Genomic DNA, 22,036 nt, shown 5'->3' on the forward strand with positions numbered 1-22,036 from the left:
TTCCTGTGCGGACGTAGACTGTTCCTTCTAGCGTGCTATTTTCTTCTATTCTGGCGGAATGAAAGAATCCTTGATAAACCATATCAGGAACAAAATATTTTACTTTATATAAAATTATTGCTCTCTTAATAACAAACTTTTAATTAGAAAAAGAGAGAAAAAAGTATATACCTATTCTTTATTTGTAATTTTGACAAATAAATAAAATTATTTAAATATGTTATTATACGTGTATGTATAACATTTATACGATGATTGCTTATTAACATGAATCCTTAATTGATAAGGTACCATTGATTAGTAATTATGTACTTCTTGTTAGATATTATAAGTACAAAATTACTGATACAGTTTTTCTACATAGTCATGATTATATTTTAATTGAGGAATCCTTTATAAATAAAATTATTTGTATACTGAAAGAGAATATATCTAAGTGTTTACTTTTGAACTTTAAATGATAAAATAGCATTGGTCATTCCGTTCTCAAGCTAATCGACGTTATGATGATATAGTGGGCGATATGTTGGTGTTAATGAACCGCGAGGGGCGCAATTGCCATTACCACAGCAATGATTTAACGATCTTCCCCGTGGCCAATAATGGACCGGCTTCTGTGCTCCTATGGTCGTCGAACCAGCAGCCGGTGTGGATGGATCAGTTGAATCAGCCGCTGTTGCTGTTGGAATTCAATTTGTACTGTTTCCTAATCGAGCCTTTGCTCATTACGCTTTACTGTGCCTCTTTGTCCTGTCAATGCTGGCACCGCCATCAGAACCTAAAAAAAGCTTTACATTTAGCAATTCGTTTCAATTTAACTGCATCTTTCCTTAACCGGATATTATTAAACCATGAATATAAAAAGGTTTTAACTTGATGAAAAAAGTTAATCTTTTAAATTTATCAATTTAAATGACAAATAAAATTCTAATTTTTAATTTGTCATTTTTAATAAAAATATTATTCGATAGACGTAAGGTTTAGTTTTTCTCTCCGGAAAAAAATTTAAAATAATTTATTTTTGCAAATATTTAATGTGCATGACTAAACATGTTTTTAATTTGCAATGAAACTTTTCACAATTAAATTGAATTATTACTTGAACATTTTATGTTTCATGTATGAATATATTGTATTATGTACACTAATTATTAAGAATAATTATGCAAAAATTAAGAATTATAAATTTTTCCTATATTCACATTTTTATATCATTTTTTTACGTAATTTAAACGAAGGACACAATATCGCAGCTTACTTTTTTTCTAAAACAATAGTGTCATCTTATATTCGATACTCAAGCTATTCCTGACTTAAACAATCATCGGTAAGTGCCCACTTGATTCTGCTCGTACGGCATTCAGTGACTGAACGCGCACTCTCCTCTTGCAACAATGTATAGCTACACCGCTTCTCTCCCTCTCTCGCTTTCTCTGTTCGCCTTTTAAGCGCTATAGACGAGTCAAGAATTCGCCCAGTGTGATACACTCCAAACGAACGTTTATTTCTAGAGTTGGATTACCAGTCAATGTCATTCAGCGAAACCACGTACATCCACACGATTGAAAGCCGATTGCACTCTTTTTCCCATCTTCCGTATCTCGCCGATTAGCTATTTACTTCCGTTTCCTCTTTCGCAGGGTTTCTTCGTGCTCGTTTGGCAATCGCTCGTAACGCCGACCGCATCTCCTTTCGTTTCCGCTGCCTTTTCTCATCTACTACAGTGGAAAGCATGTCGGGTGGTGAATGGATTGCATTCTCGAGCATTCGTCTCTGACACGGTGATGAGCGTTCCACTCGTCGAGGCTGATACGTGATAACGATCAAGCCCGCAAGTTCCAACTAATCAACTCAATCACGCGGTGCACGCTCTTAACTTCTTTTAAAATCTAAAATTCCTGCAATTCGTTCTGCAACAATTGATGTACCGTAAATAGGAGAACAAGATTAATTCTTTAACTAAAAGTAAAATAAATAACTTTTTTGTTGCAGAGAAAAACGTATACTTATAATGACAAATTAATTATTGGAGTTTAATATTTCTATGTTTTATTATGCATTAAATTGATTGTCTTCCATTACTTCCAGCACTTTTTGCGTCTACTGTTAGAAGATCTAAATCTCTTGTCGCAATCAATAGAAATTAGAGCGAATTATCGCCTCTCGAAGTCAAGATCTAAGAATTTCGGTATCTTATCAGAATCACTTACGCAGATTTTCAGTCAGTGAAATTATCTTGACAGGATCACTCTTCAACGAAACTCGTTCCCAGTACGATATTGCGAGCATTATTTCTGGAGAGAGAGCGTGCGCATGGAACGATGCGCTTTATGGAAGGTATGACCGGAGACGGAGGAAGGACGATCGTCAAGAAATGTAGACGCAATATCGTACACGGCGTAGCGCGGACGTGGAATATGGTACCGTCGAATAAAGCGGTTGTATTACGTCGGAAGTGAATAACTCCGTTGCGTCTAGCACGTCAGACGTAATCTCGTTTCGTGTTCGAGAAGAGAACGAACGTAATCGAGAGGGAGGAAGAGGGAGGCAAACGCGTTTGGGGATTATCCGTTGTTCGCGGCAGACTAAGCCGCTTGTTGCCGCGAGTTTCATCGTTCGTAATCGACGTCTCACCTTCGCAGTTCGCCACTATTACGCTATTCTAGAGGCAATTTTAACGTCGACAGTGACATTTGAAATACACCGGTGAACCGAGCCGAAATGGAACACTTCGAACGCGACGCGCACCCGAGAATGCATTATTTACGAATGCATTAAGGAGAATTATATTATAGAGGCAGAATTAAAGAACACCGATTTCTCGCTTATCTCTCTCTCTCTCTCTCTCGTAATGCATTTCGAAAACTTTGCTGTCAAATAGGAGATGATGCGCGGAGAAAAGAACCATTGCAGAAAATGCAAAGTGCATTTATCGCAAATAGGGTTCGAATAAAATCCCTGGTGTTTACATCAATACCATCGTAGTGTGGATTTAACTTCGGATTTAACATCAAAGGTATGTAGATTTAAAACCCATAGTATTAAATCCACACTATGTTAATTTAACACTAATACAGTGAAAATTATATAGGCATCGCATGGTGTTAAATTCACACCGCTATTTTTTAGAGCAATCCTACATAAAAAAAAAGAACGTATAGAAGACTAATGTGTATGAACAATTTTATTTGTGGGATTATTGTCCTCAATTTATAATTTGCGTTACAAATCTGACAATAATTGACGCGCAGTTTAAAGAATTGAAAAGATGTATTTAAAATCTATATAAAAATGTTATTATTATAGATATTAAGATTTAGCAACGACTGTTCATTTTCTTTAATTGTTTAATTTAATGATTAATTAATTTATTGGTTGTATCGTTGATCGAAACTGCAGTCAAAAACATTCCCGACATTAATTATTCCAACGAGGATTATTATATAGCGAAAGTAGCAGTTTTATTTATTGTTATATGCGATAACCTATACACACGTTGTGAAATTCAAACCAACAAAATTTCAGCGGAGCAACACTGCGCCCGTGAACAAAAATCCCAATGTGGCGATCGCCCTAGATTTTGTGTGCGTACATATAGTAAGCGAAATTTAATAGAAATTCGTTTGAAGCACCATCGAGTGCGCAATTAACTAATACTGACAATGCAAGAGAAAATTCGCGTTAGTATCTAGATAATTTTATTCCTGATACGCGTGTTCCCTTTTCATCGTTACATTACAAATAATACTTGAATTCGCAATCTCCCAATATAATGTAACACATTCAAATATTAGCAACGTGTTAACTGCAATGTTACATTCACATTCAACGTGACGTATGACAATAATACGATGTAGAATTCAGATTTATTTTAAAATCATAAATTGTGCGTTATGTTTTCTTCCCTTCATGATACCTTTTATTTAAAAAATATTTTTCATAAATAATGTAACTGACATTATATATTTCGTAAAAATTTTATATTTTCCATCGACGGTATATGCATACGTAATATTGTGTATAGAAACATCGCAATACGAAATAATGACAAAAAAATGTGTAAAAACCGGAATTTTTATTTTTCTCTCGTTGGAGTTAAACTTTTAAAATAATTGCTGCATTTTAGGTTTTCAGGGGGTATGTTAAGTTAGCATCCCAACTATAGTACTCAGGAGTTCTGATTAGAGTTCCCACTTCCTTTTGACGAGACAAAGAGTTCCCTATAGTTAATAACAAGAGTACCGCTAAATAAACATTTTTTTTACATTTTTTAAAAATGGGGTGCTAACTTTTTATCGAATTTCGAGGTGGAATAGTTCTGAGCGGCTTAATAGCTTCAATTTGCGATTGCCTAGAGTTCCTGATATGTAAAAAAAATTTTCGAATATTAAAAAAAAATTAAAAATTTTTGAAAAATTAATTTTTAGATACAATAGTTCTGACGAAAATTTCTGCTTCTTTTTGACGATACGAAGACTTCTCTATGATTTTTAATGACATATGCGCTTAATAATCATTTTTTAATAATTTTTTAAAAATGGGGTGCTAACTTTTTAACGAAATTCAAGGTCGCATAGTTCTGATCAGCTTAACAGAAGTATTTTGTGAATACCTAGAGTTCTTGATACATAAAAAACATTTTTGAAGAATAATAAAGTTTAAAAAAAATAGTAGAAATCTTTGAAAATTTTTTTGAGAGTACCGAGTAGTTCTGAGTTGCGTTTCTTATAGTACTTGACGACTTCTATCGAAAACTGTAAGGTGGAAAAGCGATTGGATCAACGGTTTGCAAGAAATAGCGACATTTGTCGGAAGATCAACAATTTTTAGAGTATATCTCGGAAACCGTTGATCCAATCGCTTTGAGCCCTGATACTTTTCGACAAAACTCGTCGAAAACTGTCCAGAACTCCAAACAGAACTACTCGGTACTCCCAAAAAATTTTTGATCAAAAATTCTTTTCAAAGTCCCACGTCGGAAAATTTTTTGGGAGTACCGAGTAGTTCTGTTCGGAGTTCTGGACAGTTCTCGGCGAGTTCTGTCGAAAAGTATCAGGGCTCAAAGCGATTGGACCAACGGTTTCCGAGATATACTCACTCTAAAAATTGTTGATCTTCCGACAAATGTCGCTGTATCTTGCAAACCGTTGGTCCAATCGCTTTTTCACCTTATAATTTTCGATAGAACTCGTCGAGTACTATAAGAAACGCAACTCAGAACTACTCGGTACTCTCAAAAAAATTTTCAAAGATTTTCACTATTTTTTTTAAACTTTATTATATTTCAAAAATGTTTTTTATATATCAAGAATTCTAGATATTCACAAAATAGTTCTGTTAAGCTGATCGGAACTATGAGACCTTGAATTTCGCTAAAAAGTTACCACCCCATTTTTTTTAAATTATTAAAAAATGATTATTAAGCACATATGTCATTAAAAATCATAGAGAACTCTTCGTATCGTCAAAAAGAAGCAGGAATTATCATCAGAACTATTGTATCTAAAAATTAATTTTTCAAAAATTTTTAATTTTTTTTTATTCGAAAATTTTTTTTACATATCAGGTACTCTAGGCAATCGCAAATTGAAGCTATTAAGCCGCTCAGAACTATTCCACCTCGAAATTCGATAAAAAGTTAGCACCCCATTTTTAAAAAATGTAAAAAAAATGTTTATTAAGCGGAACTCTTGTTACTAACTATAGGGAACTCTTCCTCTCGTCAAAAGAAAGTGGGAACTCTAATCAGAACTCCTGAGTACTATAGTTGGGGTGCTAACTTAACATACCCGTTTTCAGGTATAAATAAAAAACGATAATCGACATTGATTTTATTAACTAGCTATTTCCGGAAAACCAACGGAACTTAAATTTGATGCTCAGAAGACGCGATAAAAATTATATGACAGATATCAAATAAAACTTTAATTTCTTCTATTTAAATTTCATCATGCTAACTAATCCTTCGACTCATAAATTACGACTATCTAATTTCACTAAGTTTATTCTGAAATACTGTGATATGTTATTTGCATTTTATATTGTATATGATAAAGATAAAATACGGATAAAATTTTTAATAGAACATTAAATTGTCATATTCCTTTGTATTATGAGTGTAATTATGCAGAATTTTCTGCTGACTACATAATACAAAATTGAAATTTAATTAAATTTCTTTTTATTAATTAAACACATAGTAAATAATTATTTAATCTCTGACATACAGTGTTAATTAAAAATTTATTTTTTAAAGATTAATTTAAAACTTAGTCTTTTGCGTACAAGTTTATGTAATGATAACGTTTAGTGAAAATATTATGAAATTATTGAGATGAATTCAGTAAAAAATTAAAATTTAATATAAGTTTCATTTCAGTAGCATAAGTATTAATCTAGTATGGTAGTAAGAAATAGGTAAAGATATCATGTGAGATGTTATTGAAAGATGAATATATCCGATAGAAATAAAAGTAGAAAATTGAAATTTACTATGATAGAATAACTGAGAGAAACGAACGATGTGGATCTAGTTCTAATTTTATTCATTTCATGATTCGCGATATTCAGAAGAATAACCAAATTTTCTTTCCTCTGGTACTCATAATTAACAAATTATAATCGTACAATGAAACGATTCTGTACGAAAAAATTGTCAATTTATTATACATTTATCATCTAAAAAGCGTTAAAAAGTTATCAATAAGCGGTTAGAATATGATGTAAAATTGAAATTGAAACGGTTTTTCACACCCGGGATTAATGCCAATTGTACGTACATTCTATATGTAAATTTTGCCATCAACTATTATAATAATATGTTATGGTAATCGATTGTATCAAAACTTAATTGATAGTCATAATAGCATGATTCAATACGTAAACTATTTGTCGATTGTACAATACCATAATAGAATACTATATAGAATGCATTCTAGCTTTCACATGTATTTGATACTATATATAGAACGTTATTTAATTTAAAATAGATCTCAATAAATTTATAATTATACAATCAATATATAAACAATACTCTCGAGATGAGAACAATACTTCGCGTTTTAAACAAACTTAACTTTATCTTAATTTTCTTTCCTATTATAATATTGAACGTTTCAGCTCTTTTTAAGCTATCTTCGATGATATGCGAAACAAAATTCTATAGAGCAGTTGCATTAGATTTGATGTAGGGGTGCGTTACACATGAAGCGCATGACACATCATTTATCCTTGTTTTTCAACAAATAGTAAAGAAGGACAAAATAATACGATACATCATGCGCTTTATGCGTAATTCGGAATTCACCCCAAAATAACAGTCGGATAAACATCTTCCGTTCTTTGTTTCAAGATTGAATAATATTATTTTTGATACACGTACAATGTTTATGACACCGTTATTTTCTTGTTACAATTTGCCCGACCAAAGTCGATACGATAAGAGTCAAAGTAATAATGTTGCGAGAATAATGTTGCGAAACACACGATGAAATTTTTAATAATCAATGTACGATCACAGTATGTTCGTTATCAATTAGTTACCGTTATTTATTAGTCATCATTATAATTATCCATTATCTTAACAAATTGAAAATTTACATTTAAAAATATATACATTTTTTCTAAATAGTTCTCAAATAAAAATTGTTTACTTTTACTTATAAGATAATAAACTTTCTCAAGTTTTTATATATTTTTGAAATTTAGTTTATAAAAAAAAATTTTATTTCTTAATTTCTAACTGTCTCACAAAATTTTCAGGAGCTTATTAGTATGTAACGATTAAGTATTACGTTGAAATTTTTCTACGGAAAATAAATTTATTTTGTGAAAGTTAATTTTGTGAAAGAATCCATAAACAAAAGAAAATCTTACAATAGAAGAATAACAATCTGTTTATAACAGAAAATCTCTCTTTTATAAAACTGTAGGGCACATTTAGGCTTCCCTTTTGCCCTTCCAATTTAAAATGAGGTATTTTCATAAATATAATACATTAAGAGCCTTACAGCGTCTGAATGTAATTCTCTCTACATCGGAATGAATTGGGATTTATTTTAAAATGAGAGCGCGAGCAGAACTTTGTGTAGGTAGAAAACATCTTGAGGAGAAAAGAAGCAAAAGGAAGATTTTGCGCACAGTTCGGTCTAGCTGGCTAGAAAAATCATACGAGCTCGGAACACAGACGGATGTTCTTCCTTTTGAGATCTTATTACAAGGAGTACGTTCGCAAGCGGTTCGTTAGTCGCGTTACCACAGGTAACTATTACTTTACATAGATCTTACGCGCGTAAGAACTCAATGAGAGAGCGAGGCTCTTTACGTGCATAAGAACTCAATGTGAAAGCATAGCACGTTTAAAAACTTTTGATTAGACGTCCGCGTATAAAAATTATAGACTGAAACATATAATTATAAATTATCAATAATTATGAGTTGAAGTTGTACATAATAATTAAAAATTTTTAATGTAAATATTTTAAACAAAATAAATATTACTTTAGAAAGATATTATTATGCGCATTATTTACTCTAGGTAGCTCAATTATATCAGCTCCGGAATGTAGATGTGTGGATATTCCTTCTTTTGAAATCCTGTCATAAGGAATACGTTCGCAAATAGCGTTAGTCGCGCTATTACGAATAACTGTTACTTTATATAGATCTTATCATAAGAACTTACTAAAAGAGCAAGAGGCTCCTTATACGCGTAAGAACCTAATTCAAAAGCGTGGAACGTTTAAAAACTTTTGATTGGATGTATAAATAAAAGAATTATAAATTGGATGAGCGAACATATAACAAATTAAAACTTGAAATGTAAACGTTTTAGACACAGTAAAAACTATGTTAGAAAGATTTTATCGTGTGCGCTATTCGGTCTAGCTGTTTAGAAAAGTCATACGAGCTTGGAACGTAGATGAATGTTTCTTCTTTTGAGATCTTATTATTCAGGAGTCCGCAAGCAGTTTGTTAGTCACGCTACGAGGAACTACTATACTAAATCTTACACATATAAAAAGTCAGTATTAATAAGTGAGCAGTATTTTTTACACACATATAAGAATCCAATGCAAGAGCGTTGGAAAATTAAAAATTTTTGATCGGTCATATGCATAAAAAATTATAGATAAACTGAATGAGCAAATATATAACATATTAAAACTGAAATGTTTTAGGCGCAGTGAAAATTATGTTATAATATTATATTTCATTTATAAAAACATAAAAACTAAAAACAGGATTTTATGAAAGAGTTAGACATAAAATAAAATTTGATTAGCCAAAGAAGTTGTTTACTTTATAAAGATATTTTATAAAATATAGTTTTCGGGACGTAATATTCTACAAGTAACGCTCGCGAACCAATGTAAAATAAATTATGTTAGTCACACAGAGAATTGGGCGACGTGCGAATGCATCTTGAATTGCGCTTAATCCGAATAAATCGCGAGGACGCCGCGAATCGCGCATCTCGGAGTTCGGCATAAAAATCCGTCTGAAAAATGCAACACGGAGAACTTGTTCCGTGTTACACCCGAAGAAAGAATGCATCTGTGAACTCGCAGACTGACGCGCCGCGTTCATTATGGAAAGCAGCACAGCATCGACCGTGGAACGCGGCGAGATAAAAGCATATGCACTCACGCCTTATGTACCATCTGCGCGCGCAAGCAGGATGTCCCAAATTCATGGCCGTTCCTTTTAACGAGATGGATTCTTTGATAAATTTTGACTTGGCACTTTTATCGAAACAAGCCATCTGATCATTATTAGTCGAGTTCCTTTTTAATTCTCGCATGCAAAAGAAACACCTACGATTGCCATGACCAAAAGTCGCCCATCAATACATTTCTTGATTGTAAGAACTATAGTACGATTGTGATAATCGTAAGATTGATATACCTTAACTAATTATGGTTGTTAAGATATATATATTAAAATTTTACGATTATCTCAACCAAATGTATTGATAGGCAAAAATTATCATTATTTCCGGTTATAACCTTAACATTTTTTCTCTGCGATATCAAAAAACTTGCTCTAATCTTTAAAAGCTGTTTGCAATTAACAACACATTAGGATAATACCATTCGCATTACACGTAAAATACTAATTTATTCAGGTTTCCTTAAATATCGATAAATACTTTTATAATTGATGCACTAATAAAAACGAATTAAAATACGTAATATCAATGTGTGTGTGTGTGTGTGTGTGCTTAATAATCTTTGCACTATACATTTATATTCTTAAAATTATTCACGAAAATTCTTGAGAGCACCATATATTACCTGCGATTTTAATATCTGTAGTAAAGTACAATTTATTCTGAATTAGGTAAAAGAGAATGTATAAGAAGACGAATCAACCTGCATTACGGTCACTGTCGTGTAAAGCGTAACGTACTCGACCGCAGACGTGCTCGAAATGGCAATGTAACGAGCGTAATAAATCTCATGTCACGCGCGAACTCCGATACTATGATAAGAGCCACCGCGGCGACGCGTAAGGCGACTTAAATATTTCACCGCTGAAATATTTCCGCCCAATTTGCATCGGCCACGAGGTCCGCGCGCTCTTACATGTCTGCGTCGCGCTTTGTGAATACGTAATTTCGGCGACACGACGCCTTTCCCGCAGAGTACCTCTTGATAGCTTCCCAAAACTCGGCTGGTAGCATATCTCTATGCGAATCGATTCTTCAGAATGAAAAATGGTATGGAACGAAGGGAACTTCGAAAGATTGACAGAATTGATTGGTACAACAACTAGAAAATTGATTCAGTTAGATGTCACGAGTGAAATATAACTTTTTTTTTTTTAAAGATATTACTCTTTTTATTATTTCATAAATAAATTTACAACTGTTGTTACAAATGCAAAATTGCTATTACAGAAACTTGTACGATTCAAGAATACATACTAATGTAGGCAAATACAGACGCGCATAATAAATATTTATATTATATTATCATGTATAAATCAATATTAAAATAATGATAATTAAATGATAAATATATAATTAGATAATTTATACATATATGTATTTATACCAAAGGAATAATTTATTACCATGTTGTGGTTTTCAATACACGATCATGCACCGACTTGATTTACTACGTTATGTGTTCCACTATTTTGTGATGAAATACAAACATCTTAAATAAATTCTTTAATACAACTATATATTTTTATCGACTTGTTGAACAAATTTTTTATCTTTAATATTATTAAAAATCTTTAGCTACTTTAAATTTTTAGAAATTAATAAGATGTTACTTTTTTTTATTTAATTTTATGAAATATATAATCTTGCATGTAATAATAACAATATTTGGAACGTTAAATAAGTCTTTAAGGATGCTTAAAAGAGGAAAAGATAATAAATAAATTATAACAAGAATCCGATTGTCAAAATTGTCGACTAAAGCAATTCTATTTTTCTTTTTTTAGATAAAATAATATATGTTTATATCAATTATTATAATACAATGAAAGAAGATTAATAATATTTCATATAGTAATAACATATTATTAACACTTCATATTAATACTATTAGTATAATACATAATAATTTCATAGCAATAATATTGATTCATAGAAACGAAAATGTGTGTCACACTGCGCTTTGTACTAAGCTTGCGGATATTAATATGAACAAATGTATTATTCAATAAAAATGTCGAAATATATCTTCGAAAGATCCAGCTATTTCCAAAACCGATTGCAACGGCGGATTCAATCGGCAGTCGTCGATTATCATCGGAAGTTGGGTGAAATTATCGGACACGCAAACCTTGCCACGAAACGCTCAGATATTTTACAAGCATCGCAGACTGTAATTTACGCCGTGCCCTACACCGGATGTAATTTAAACATCGATCCGACCGCGATACATTACCGTACGCAAAATACACAAGCGAACGAGATTTTAGCGTTTGCAGTAGTGGCGAGCGTAGTGCGTTATTCATAGGTATCGGTTGGGGTCGGTTCGGCACGTGCGAATACACGACGGACACGTCGGGCATAGTTGTCGCGATCGAAGTCACGAAGTCCCGCGATTATGGGAGATGCATGGGTATACAGCACCGGCTAGTATTCCGCGCGAGAACCGACCGATTTATTCCCTTTCCTGGAAACTGGACGGAGAACAGAGAGGGTTATAGAAATTGGATCGTTTAGTAAATTGCGTCGGTCTTGTTAAACCGATAACGATTTCACATTATGGGGAAAATATTTAAAAAATGCTGTTTTTGTCCAGCACCTTCAACTTCATTCTGAAGCTATCGTCAATTTGTAATAAAATTTGTACTATAGGGAACTAGGTTGTATAAGTTATCACTTCATTTCCAATATCTATCCATAAACAACCAAATTTTCAATTATGACTCAATTATATTCTCACATATCATAATTTATTTTTAACGTATAAATTTGAATAAAATAATTGCGCTGTGTCGCGCAGTTGTGTGTTTTTCTAAAATATTAATTTAATTTTAATATATATATATATATATATAATTAAGTACAAATTATATGTATAAATAAAAATAGATTTTAATTTTCAAAATTTAATAAATTTACAGAATATGAGGAAAGAATATAACGGTCCATGTGTCCAATTGGCATACATCTACCAAACTTGCAGGCATTAGCATTTCGGAAAGTCAATCTACATTACACATCAAGCTACATTTGTCATTACATATCATATTACAGCGCGAGTTTAAACAAACGCTGTTTGCTCAACCTAATTTAACTTGTGCCTGGATATTACATTTTTACAAATCGCGAAAGGGAAATAATATCGTCTCTGAAATATACGCATAATATTGAAATTAGTGTATTCTGTAAATTTATCATCTAATCCTTATTCTAATCCATTTTTTTATTTCATTAAGCATGTAAATAATCGACTCATTGAAATCTTTATTCCGTTATTTTATACGAAATTACAGGAGATACATTCTCACATCGCTGATTTGTTAAACAATTAAGAGTATAACTTGCTAAATTCAGTAAATCCCAATTCGGCAAAAACTTACAGTATATAATCACCATATTATTAATGAATGCAACTTGGCAATTCGCCAGCAACCGTTGTCCGTGACAGTACGAGACTGTTAGCATCGCAAATGGACAAGTAACCGGGTCGATAACCGCACCATCGTCTCTGTTAACAGGTTAAAAAATGATCAAAAATGGTACACGATGGTATCGTTGAAAAATCTACATGTTACTTTTTTATACAAATTCGTATCGCGTAAAATAACGAGCAGTAGTATGAATAAAACTGGAACGAATCGTTGTTCTAAATTGTAAGTTACTGCAAAATCGTAGTTTCGTTCGCGCATAGCACTTGTAATAAATTTCATGGACGAGTTGATTTTAGGAAGTGGAATAAGATAAGTTTGGAATATCTTCCTTACTAAAGTAGGTACATTGCATTAATTTCTACTTGCATCCTACTTAACTGTGCTTCCAAGTTACAACACTTTGAGAGTAATCAGCTCATATTAATTCGATTTTAGCGACGCTAAATATTCAAGCAAAATGCTACGTCAACATTATATAAAAACACGACAAAACAACAAAAATAATTAAATCATGAATATGTATAGAATACATATAAGATCAGAAAATTATACAAACTTCGTACAAAACTTCGTCGTTGTTTATGCCTAGAAATTCTTCATATAAAAGATATTAATATGCAATTACTAAAAGATGACAGATAATAATACATTATTTGCTATATTTTAAACACATAAAAATTTATTTTTTTTATTTTTATGCTAATTTAATATGACACTTTGATGTATAGAAAGAGAAAGTATATACATTAAATATACATAGATAAATATTAATTCTAAAATATCATAGTATCCATTTTAAACCGGCTACATCTAATATGACATAACTAAATCGACTACATCTTTTCATGTACGGAAAAAATGTTTTTGCTGAAATATTAAAAAATTTAGCTAGATACATATCTAAAAATAATTTTATTAGACCATCAAAATAAGTATGTAGAACGCTTAAGCGTTGCTGACAATGCTGCGAAAAATTCGAACATTCTAAAAACCAACTTAAGCATCCTACATAGTTACTTTGATGATCCAAACAAAATTATTTTTAAATCTGGATCTAGCTAAATTTTTAGATATTTCAGCAATATCGTTCATTTCATGTGACTTTTAAATTAACATTTTTTTGCATGTTTTTTTATTCAACACAGCAAACGTTAAGTAATACAATTATAGCAAAAATAAATTATTAATTTTAATTATTAATAAAAAGAGTTATAAATTATTTACCAGAAACTTATTCTCAGATTATTAATTCTCTCTCTCCCTCTTAACTTCCCTTACCTCTTACTTTATCTCCACTTTTGTTACATTTTTACCCTTTCCTGATCCTTTTTCTCTCTTATTTCCTTTATTGTTTCGTACTTGAAATGTCTGTCATTCGAATTTCAAAACCTATAGCTATAACATCTTCAACTTGCTCTCATCGCATTGTCTAACAACAAAAATATGACAATTGTACTTCGATACGATTACATAAGTTAATTTATTGTTTAATTTAATTAATACTGAATTAACAAAAATTAATACGGTGTATTATATGTTTATTTTTACATCATATTAATTTCATTTTATACCTTAAGATTTGACTTACTTTACATTATTTTCATTTTAGTATTTGACTTTATAATTAATATTATGTTATATTTTGATTCCTTTTACATTATTATTTTATTATTTGACTTACTTTTATTACATTACCTATGTATCTTTCGACAGAAATTATTACCACAAGATTTTACGAATTACATTTATTATCAGACGAATTACATTGGTTTCTGGTTTTTCCTGTTTAATTATCCGAAATTTCGATTATGCGAGAGAGAATACGCTTCCAATTTTTATATATTTGTTTATATTTTTTTTATATAATTGCGTCTTTTATATTATTATAATATCATAATTTCTTACATTATTGTAACATCATGCGATTTAACATTGATAATGACCTAACAGAGGTCGAAACGTTTGTTTTTAAAATTTTTGTTTTTAATTTTTGTCTTTAATTTTTATTAAACTTTTTATTTTAATACAAATGAAGTTATTTATTTACTGTTAGTTAATATTCTAACGAATTTTTGGCTCGTAGCCCTGTTTCTTAATTGTTTTTAAATTTATTGAGCCTTATTAAAACTTTATATTATAAATTATTATTATTATTAACCTTATAAGTTAAAATAATATTAAAATAATAAAGTAAACAAAAGATATGAAAGAATTTCAAAATAGACTACCTTCTGTTTGAAACAACCGGGTACGCTATATGATATTCAAAAAGGCTTTTTAAGGACATGTACATAAATAATATACAGTGTTTCATGCAAAAACAATATTATTAGATAACACACACAATCGGATATGTAGTTCTTTAGAAATACAATAGAAGATACAGTTCTTTAACAAAAGTTGATTCTGTTAACAAGATCGATCTGTTACATTTCCTGAAGTTTATTTTATCGATGAAAGACTTTATATATGTATATTTTTTTAAATAAAAAGATAAAAATTTAGTTTGTCAATTTATATTTTGTATATCCTTTCAGTAAGAAATATAATTTTTATGTTGTAAATAACTAAATAATAAGGAGTAAAACAGAATTTGCTGTTAAAATATTTTTTAAGAAACTAAAGAAAGAGAGAATATAAATAGCAAAATGTTCATAATTTAAAATAAATTTTGTCAAAAGGTAACTTAAAAAAATTAAACATGCAAAACTCAATCAACAAAATCCACGAAATAACTTTGTCTGTATTGCCAAGATAAAATTAAGGCGGTAGTCCAGAACATATGCAATATAACGTATTTTAATTCCAAGGGCTTAAAATTATTTTGGGCGAGTATTATGCAACTAAGTATTTGGTTTTTTCGCTAAAATTGCAACAAAGGAAGTCTCGAAATGGCCGGTAATATAGTCTTGAAATTTGCGTGTTTGCATAAGAGAACCAAGTAAAATGGGGTACAGACGACGGTATATACAATACGGAACCACAACGGAGGTTTCTTGTTGGAAAATATACATTCACTCTTTCATGGCGAATTTAGATTATCGGAAAAAGCACGGCTGCGAAGTGAATTCTCGCAAAAGTATCTTCAGCCCGTCTTTGATTCAGCCATTGAAAACCGTCGCGACTGTGTGATACTTGTTTTCCCAGTTAAAAGCATGGACTATAGACGAGCTACTGCGCTGCAAAACTAGTCTCTTACAAACTACTCTTATAAGATCTATTCCGTCGTATTATAATACAATATATTGTAGAAAAAAATGCTTATTTTAAAATGGAAATATAGTTATGCTTTATATAAACTTTAATTCCATCAAACGTTATATACAATACGCTATAATATACCATAACATTTTCTTAAAAAATAGATTGAAATCATCAAAATATTTTGCAAATAAACTCTTAAAGGCGTTTAAATAAGGTTTCTCTAACTGAAACATAGTAGCATTAACAGTTATTTTTGACAAGCTATAATAATATGTGAAAGAGAGAGAGAGAGAGAGAGAGAGGAGAGACTTCAGAGATCACCATTGTAAGAATAATTGTGTTTTTGAGAATACCTGATAACGAATAATTTACCCTGATATACCATTTTCTCTGTAGAAAATGTAATGATAATGGCAGTGTTGACATTGCGGATGATTATGGTACTTCACGATGTATCATATCCGCGATAAGTAATGCCTATAGAGCTTACGTTCGATTCAGTTGTAATTTACAAACAGCTCACCGGCGATGTCATCGACAATATGTTGTCAACACTCAAATATTGTCAGAATTCGAAATTCTAACTGAATTTGAAACATGAAACATGAATGTCCGCTCGCAAATTTTTTGCAGTGTCCCTTTGTATTTCGTCCCAGCGTGCAATTTATTTCTAACTGTGAATCACAACACGCACAGTTTCCACATTCACAAATCTACATTTTTTTTTCCACGTTGCCGCTTCGTAAATGCACATACAGCGACATTTCACGCATTTAATAAATACCGATGGCTGTATAAAAATTTTTGGCATAACCATGTCAGTTAATCTTCTTAATCTTATAATGTAAAGGAACACATGTTAAACTTTTAGGCTTAAAAATTTGATAGTATTTCGACTTTTATGAAATGTTGTTTATATTTTAAGCTTTCTCTTATATTATAATGATAGATGGTGAATATATATTTAATCCTCTAACACGAATGTAAACTCTTTTTTAAATTATTTATACATATCCTTATGATAATAATTATATAACAAATAATTTTCACGATAATTAATTTAGTATTACTTATCACGATAGATTTATTTTCAATATATCTTTCCGTTTGTTTAATTCAAACCATTTAAATAAAGAAATTTAAATTAATGTTCTATGTATGATATATGTATTGCGCGGATAAAAATAATAAGTAGGTAATTGCTAACGTTCAGGTTTCATACTCTAAAACATTTTCATATTTTTATTTTATCACATAGTATCCATACAGTCACATTGTGTACATTTCTATAATATAACTTAAGATATTTCACATTTTACACAATAAATAGCACTCATTAAATTATACGTGTTATACTCTTCAATGAAAGATATTAATTCATCGCACTTGTTGCCTTCGTGTGGTGACGTATCGTCACAATCGACGTAGACAGCTTAAGAGTTAAATTACATCGTATAGGAAAGACGTAAAAGCGTTACGGCAGCTGTTAACCCGACTGTAATAATAACATAGCTTGTGATTGATTACCCGTGTTCCAGGCGTACGTCGATCTGGTGAAGGCCTGGGGCTGGAAGAGTTTCACCATTATCTACGAGAACAACGAAGGGCTTGTGCGATTGCAGGAACTTCTGAAAGCACACGGACCCAGCGAATTTCCCATTACGGTTAGACAGCTGAGCGAGGGATCAGAGTATCGGTGAGTCAGTTTCACGCTTATTCTTTCATACGCTTCCTTTCCAAGACTGCAAGCGAAGCTTAAGCCTCCGCGGTCCTATGTTGATATTCGAATATTTCTCGTTCAACGACTAATCGTTATACGACGACTTACTGACTTGTGTCTTACTTCGTATATATAATCTGCGATGCTCTCAAAAAAATTTAGTTTGCCAATTTCGCAAGCATATCATTATTTTGGCTTTTTATTTTTTTTATTGTACTTTGAAAAGACAAATTCACATTGAAACGAAAGCAACGATATTACAAATAAAAATTCCGCGTTTTAAGCTGGCTGTCTTCTTGCTATAGTAGGATTTATTTTGTGAGTTGAAGCCAGAAGCGGTTTATATTAAAGTACTTGAATTCGGAATCCGTAGATATCCGAGATTCTTTTGCTTTATCAAAATTTATGTATCAAATTTAAAGAAATGGAATGCATTCGTAAACCACAATCTTCCCAAAAAGCAAAAATCGATTATATTAATATAATCAGTTTATATTTCCTTTCTTCTGTAGATCCACAATCACCATATAAATCAAGTATGAATGATATTCTTCGATTTATTTTCTCACAAACTTGAAAACAAATATAAAAAGATCTCTTTATCATATATTTATAAGACGTCTAACATAAAGAGAAGATATATCGAAAAACTCAATAATCTTCGTAGGATTATTCTGTTCCAACGTGACCGTTTTCAAAGAAATTTAGGGCTACGTTTATTTCTTAATTGTTCTCAAGTCTTAACGTCCAATTTATCCCGCACAGCGGCAATAGTTCCGATCGATCGCTCTCGTTTGCAACAGCGCGTAGATCTCTGCGTCGAAGTCGAGACAGTCTCAGAGGAGCCTCCCGTTGTTCACGATCGATATTATCGTCACATTAACGACGAGTCCAAACATCAATCGTGTCGCACGTGGTGCACCGTATGACTGCGCACCGAGAATGGCCCATTAAGATTGAAACATCGTGTTGGCGTGTACCGCTTACTGCGGTGATCTTAGGCAAAGTCGCGACGTGGACGTGTTAGTATCGATCGTCAAACTGCGCCGCCGTTAGGAAACTGTGTCAACTATGGGATACATCCGATAGGTGAATCTTCCCTCTTGCGTCCTATTTTCCGCTGATAACCCGTTTGCTTCGCTTATCCTTCCGGCGATGAGGGCACCGAAACTGTCCTAAGAAGCGTCTCGCGATTACGGTGCTTCTCTCGCTAAGCCTTTAATTAAAATTCTGTTAAAGTACAATCGGAATAAAGTAAGAAGTAAGATTTATATTCTTATCTATTTGCATTTATAGAGTTTAATTAGTGGAAATTTACAGATTTGACCTACTTGTGATTGAAAAAGATATTGTAACAGTTTTTAAAACGAAAAATCCAACATACGATTACATACATTTGTATTACGTGCATGGAAAAGTTGTAAAACATTTGAAATTTTTTCACAAAATATATTTTAACAGAACCGTAATTAAAAATGAAATAAAACGTCCTTTTTGCTACTCTTCTTTCAAGAGCTAGCATATTTACACACATTTGCAGTATTATTTTCAACTTGACTTCTGAAAGGGTTGAAGAAATATATTTATGCTTGTCCTCTGCGCATCGCGCTATATTATTCGTTCTGCGGAAAAAGTTTCTCGTAAATTGCATTATTCATAGAAACGATCCGCGACGGTGACTTATTGCTGCCGCCCTACGGCTAGAAGGGTGAAACGATAGGGATTTGAATAAATTCGGTTAGATTTGCCTCTGGACGTGCAACGTATCCTATCTTAAAATTCATCGCTTGCGCTACATTCTCCTTGTTTCAGCAAAGCGACCAATTTACAAAACTTCTGCTGGATCGTACCGCATGCGGTGCAGTGTGTATTGCACGAGCGCGTGCGTACTTTTTTCTCTCGGTAAATAAAATAATTTCAGAAGTTCTGACAAAGAATGATTCATAATTTGACAAAAATTTGACTTTGATTTATTTTGAAATGTTATAGATAATCTTAAAGTATTGATGAAATGTTCTAGTAATCTTAAAGTATTTACATTTATCAATCGGACTGACCAATAAATTAATATCATAATATAACACTTAGTTTTACTGTATGACTAAATTAACAAGTTGAGTGCCATGAGAATTATTCGTGACCGGCATTATAAAAATTTTTTTAAATGCTTATAAATGTAAATTCTGTTTAATATAAAATTTTAAATTACAAATAAGTATGTAAATAACAGAAAGTAAAAAATGCATAAATTAATACATAGATTGAAGTTTTATATAGAAGTAACTATACAAATAAAAATTCTTCAAGTTTACAGAATGAGTGTAATTTACAAAAAACTGAAGAGGAAAGAACTACGATTATACATATATACATAAAGGATATATAAAGAATACGAGAGAAATTATGAAATACTACCAACTAATGTACAGGGTGCTCCAGAGTTAAACCGCCAAACTTAAAATATGAATTCAGGACCTGAAAACAAACAAAATTTTCTCGGACTATGCTCGCAAACGCTTCGTTCAAGAGATTATGTATTTACTTCTGAAGTTATACAGAACTGTAAGATTTAGCTCGCTTGAATGCGAATGGATTTCTCGCATTTTTAAATAATGAATTGTACGACCTTTTGGAAAACATTCCTTTGAATATGAGAATGAATTCTTGGTTTCAATTGGTTGATTCTGCTCACTATGACAGAGGTCCTCAACATTGGCTTAATACTCATTTTCCCGGAAGATGGATTGGTCGTGCTGGACCCGTGGCTTGGCCTCTACGTTCATCGGATTTAACACCATTAGATTTTTTGTATGGGGTACTTTGAAACAAAAACTGTATGAAGTGCCCGTTAATGACCTGCGATCATTAACGCGGATTGTGCAAGCGTGCGAAGAAATTACAGACGTACAATGTCAGTCAGCCACTCGTTTTCTCATCGATAGATGTAATGCTTGTCTCCAGGCTGGAAGTCATCATTTTGAGCAAAATATTTAATAATTAAATTTTAATTATTATAAAACAATAAAAAGGATAGACCTTATTTCGACATTATTCATTCCTATAATTCTATATAACTTCAGAAGTAAATATCTCTTCAACCAAGCATTACGTCCAGAGGACAATTTTTGTTTTTTTTCAGATCCTGAATTCATATTTTAAGTTTGGCGGTTCAACCCGGGAGCACCCTGTATAATATACAATAATTTTACACGTAAAATATATGTACGCATTTTATTACTAAATTTAGTTTAACATCATTTGAAAGCCAAATTTCAAAGACTCCAAGTTAGACTAAAGTTATACATAAAATTAGTACCAACATACTTCTTAAAATTACGTAAAAAGTATATATTTGTATAAAATTGTAACCTGCATAATAAAAATACAGTTTTTATGACAATGCAGAAAATATTAACGACCAGTGACCATGTTATAACATCTAAGCAGACTGCGAAGAAGTAATTTTGACAATCACCGCCAGAATGCATCACAAAATGATATATTGCAGTATCCTATAATCCTTCATCTATTTCGTAACTGCTTCCTTCCCTCTGTGCTTATGATAATTCTGTTGCAGTATGTATGATAAGACATAAAATTCACTGAGCAGAGAGAGATAACATGTGTATATATATACATACATATATTTCATATTTTTATCAATATGATATCGTGAACAATAAGTGTTAAGAGAATAACCAAAAATGATTTTAATAATGCAATACTTCAACCGCAATACCCTGTTGACGCGCTTGGGGAACTCGATATCGCGTCTTCTCTCGAGATGCTGAAAGATTAACTTCAATGCGCCCTGACACCGTACAGTTATTCCCCGACGTGAACGAAGGAAATGAACGATGCTCGTGGAGCGTAACGCGGCCGCGAGGCGGAAATGAAGTCGTATCTTATCTTGGTCCCACTCCCTACAACCACTCACCGAGATTCGCAAAGTGAATAATTCCCCAACCATTTATTTCGGCGCTCCGCTTTAGCGCGAGCGCTCGCGGTATG

At 31.9% G+C, this 22,036-nt stretch overlaps 1 protein-coding gene across 1 annotated transcript in view; it reads left to right on the plus strand.

The window, feature by feature from the left end:
• The window catches only part of KaiR1D (Kainate-type ionotropic glutamate receptor subunit 1D), a 241,570-nt gene that overhangs the window by 153,948 nt on the left and 65,586 nt on the right, over positions 1-22,036 (plus strand). The window contains exon 5 of the mRNA XM_018548528.1: positions 17,844-18,001. Within this exon, the coding sequence (XP_018404030.1) occupies positions 17,844-18,001 (158 nt within the window). The remainder of the gene's footprint in view (positions 1-17,843; positions 18,002-22,036) is intronic.

This window comes from Cyphomyrmex costatus, unplaced genomic scaffold, assembly GCF_001594065.2.
Source record: "Cyphomyrmex costatus isolate MS0001 unplaced genomic scaffold, Ccosl1.0 scaffold123, whole genome shotgun sequence".
Classification (NCBI taxonomy): Eukaryota; Metazoa; Arthropoda; class Insecta; order Hymenoptera; family Formicidae; genus Cyphomyrmex; species Cyphomyrmex costatus.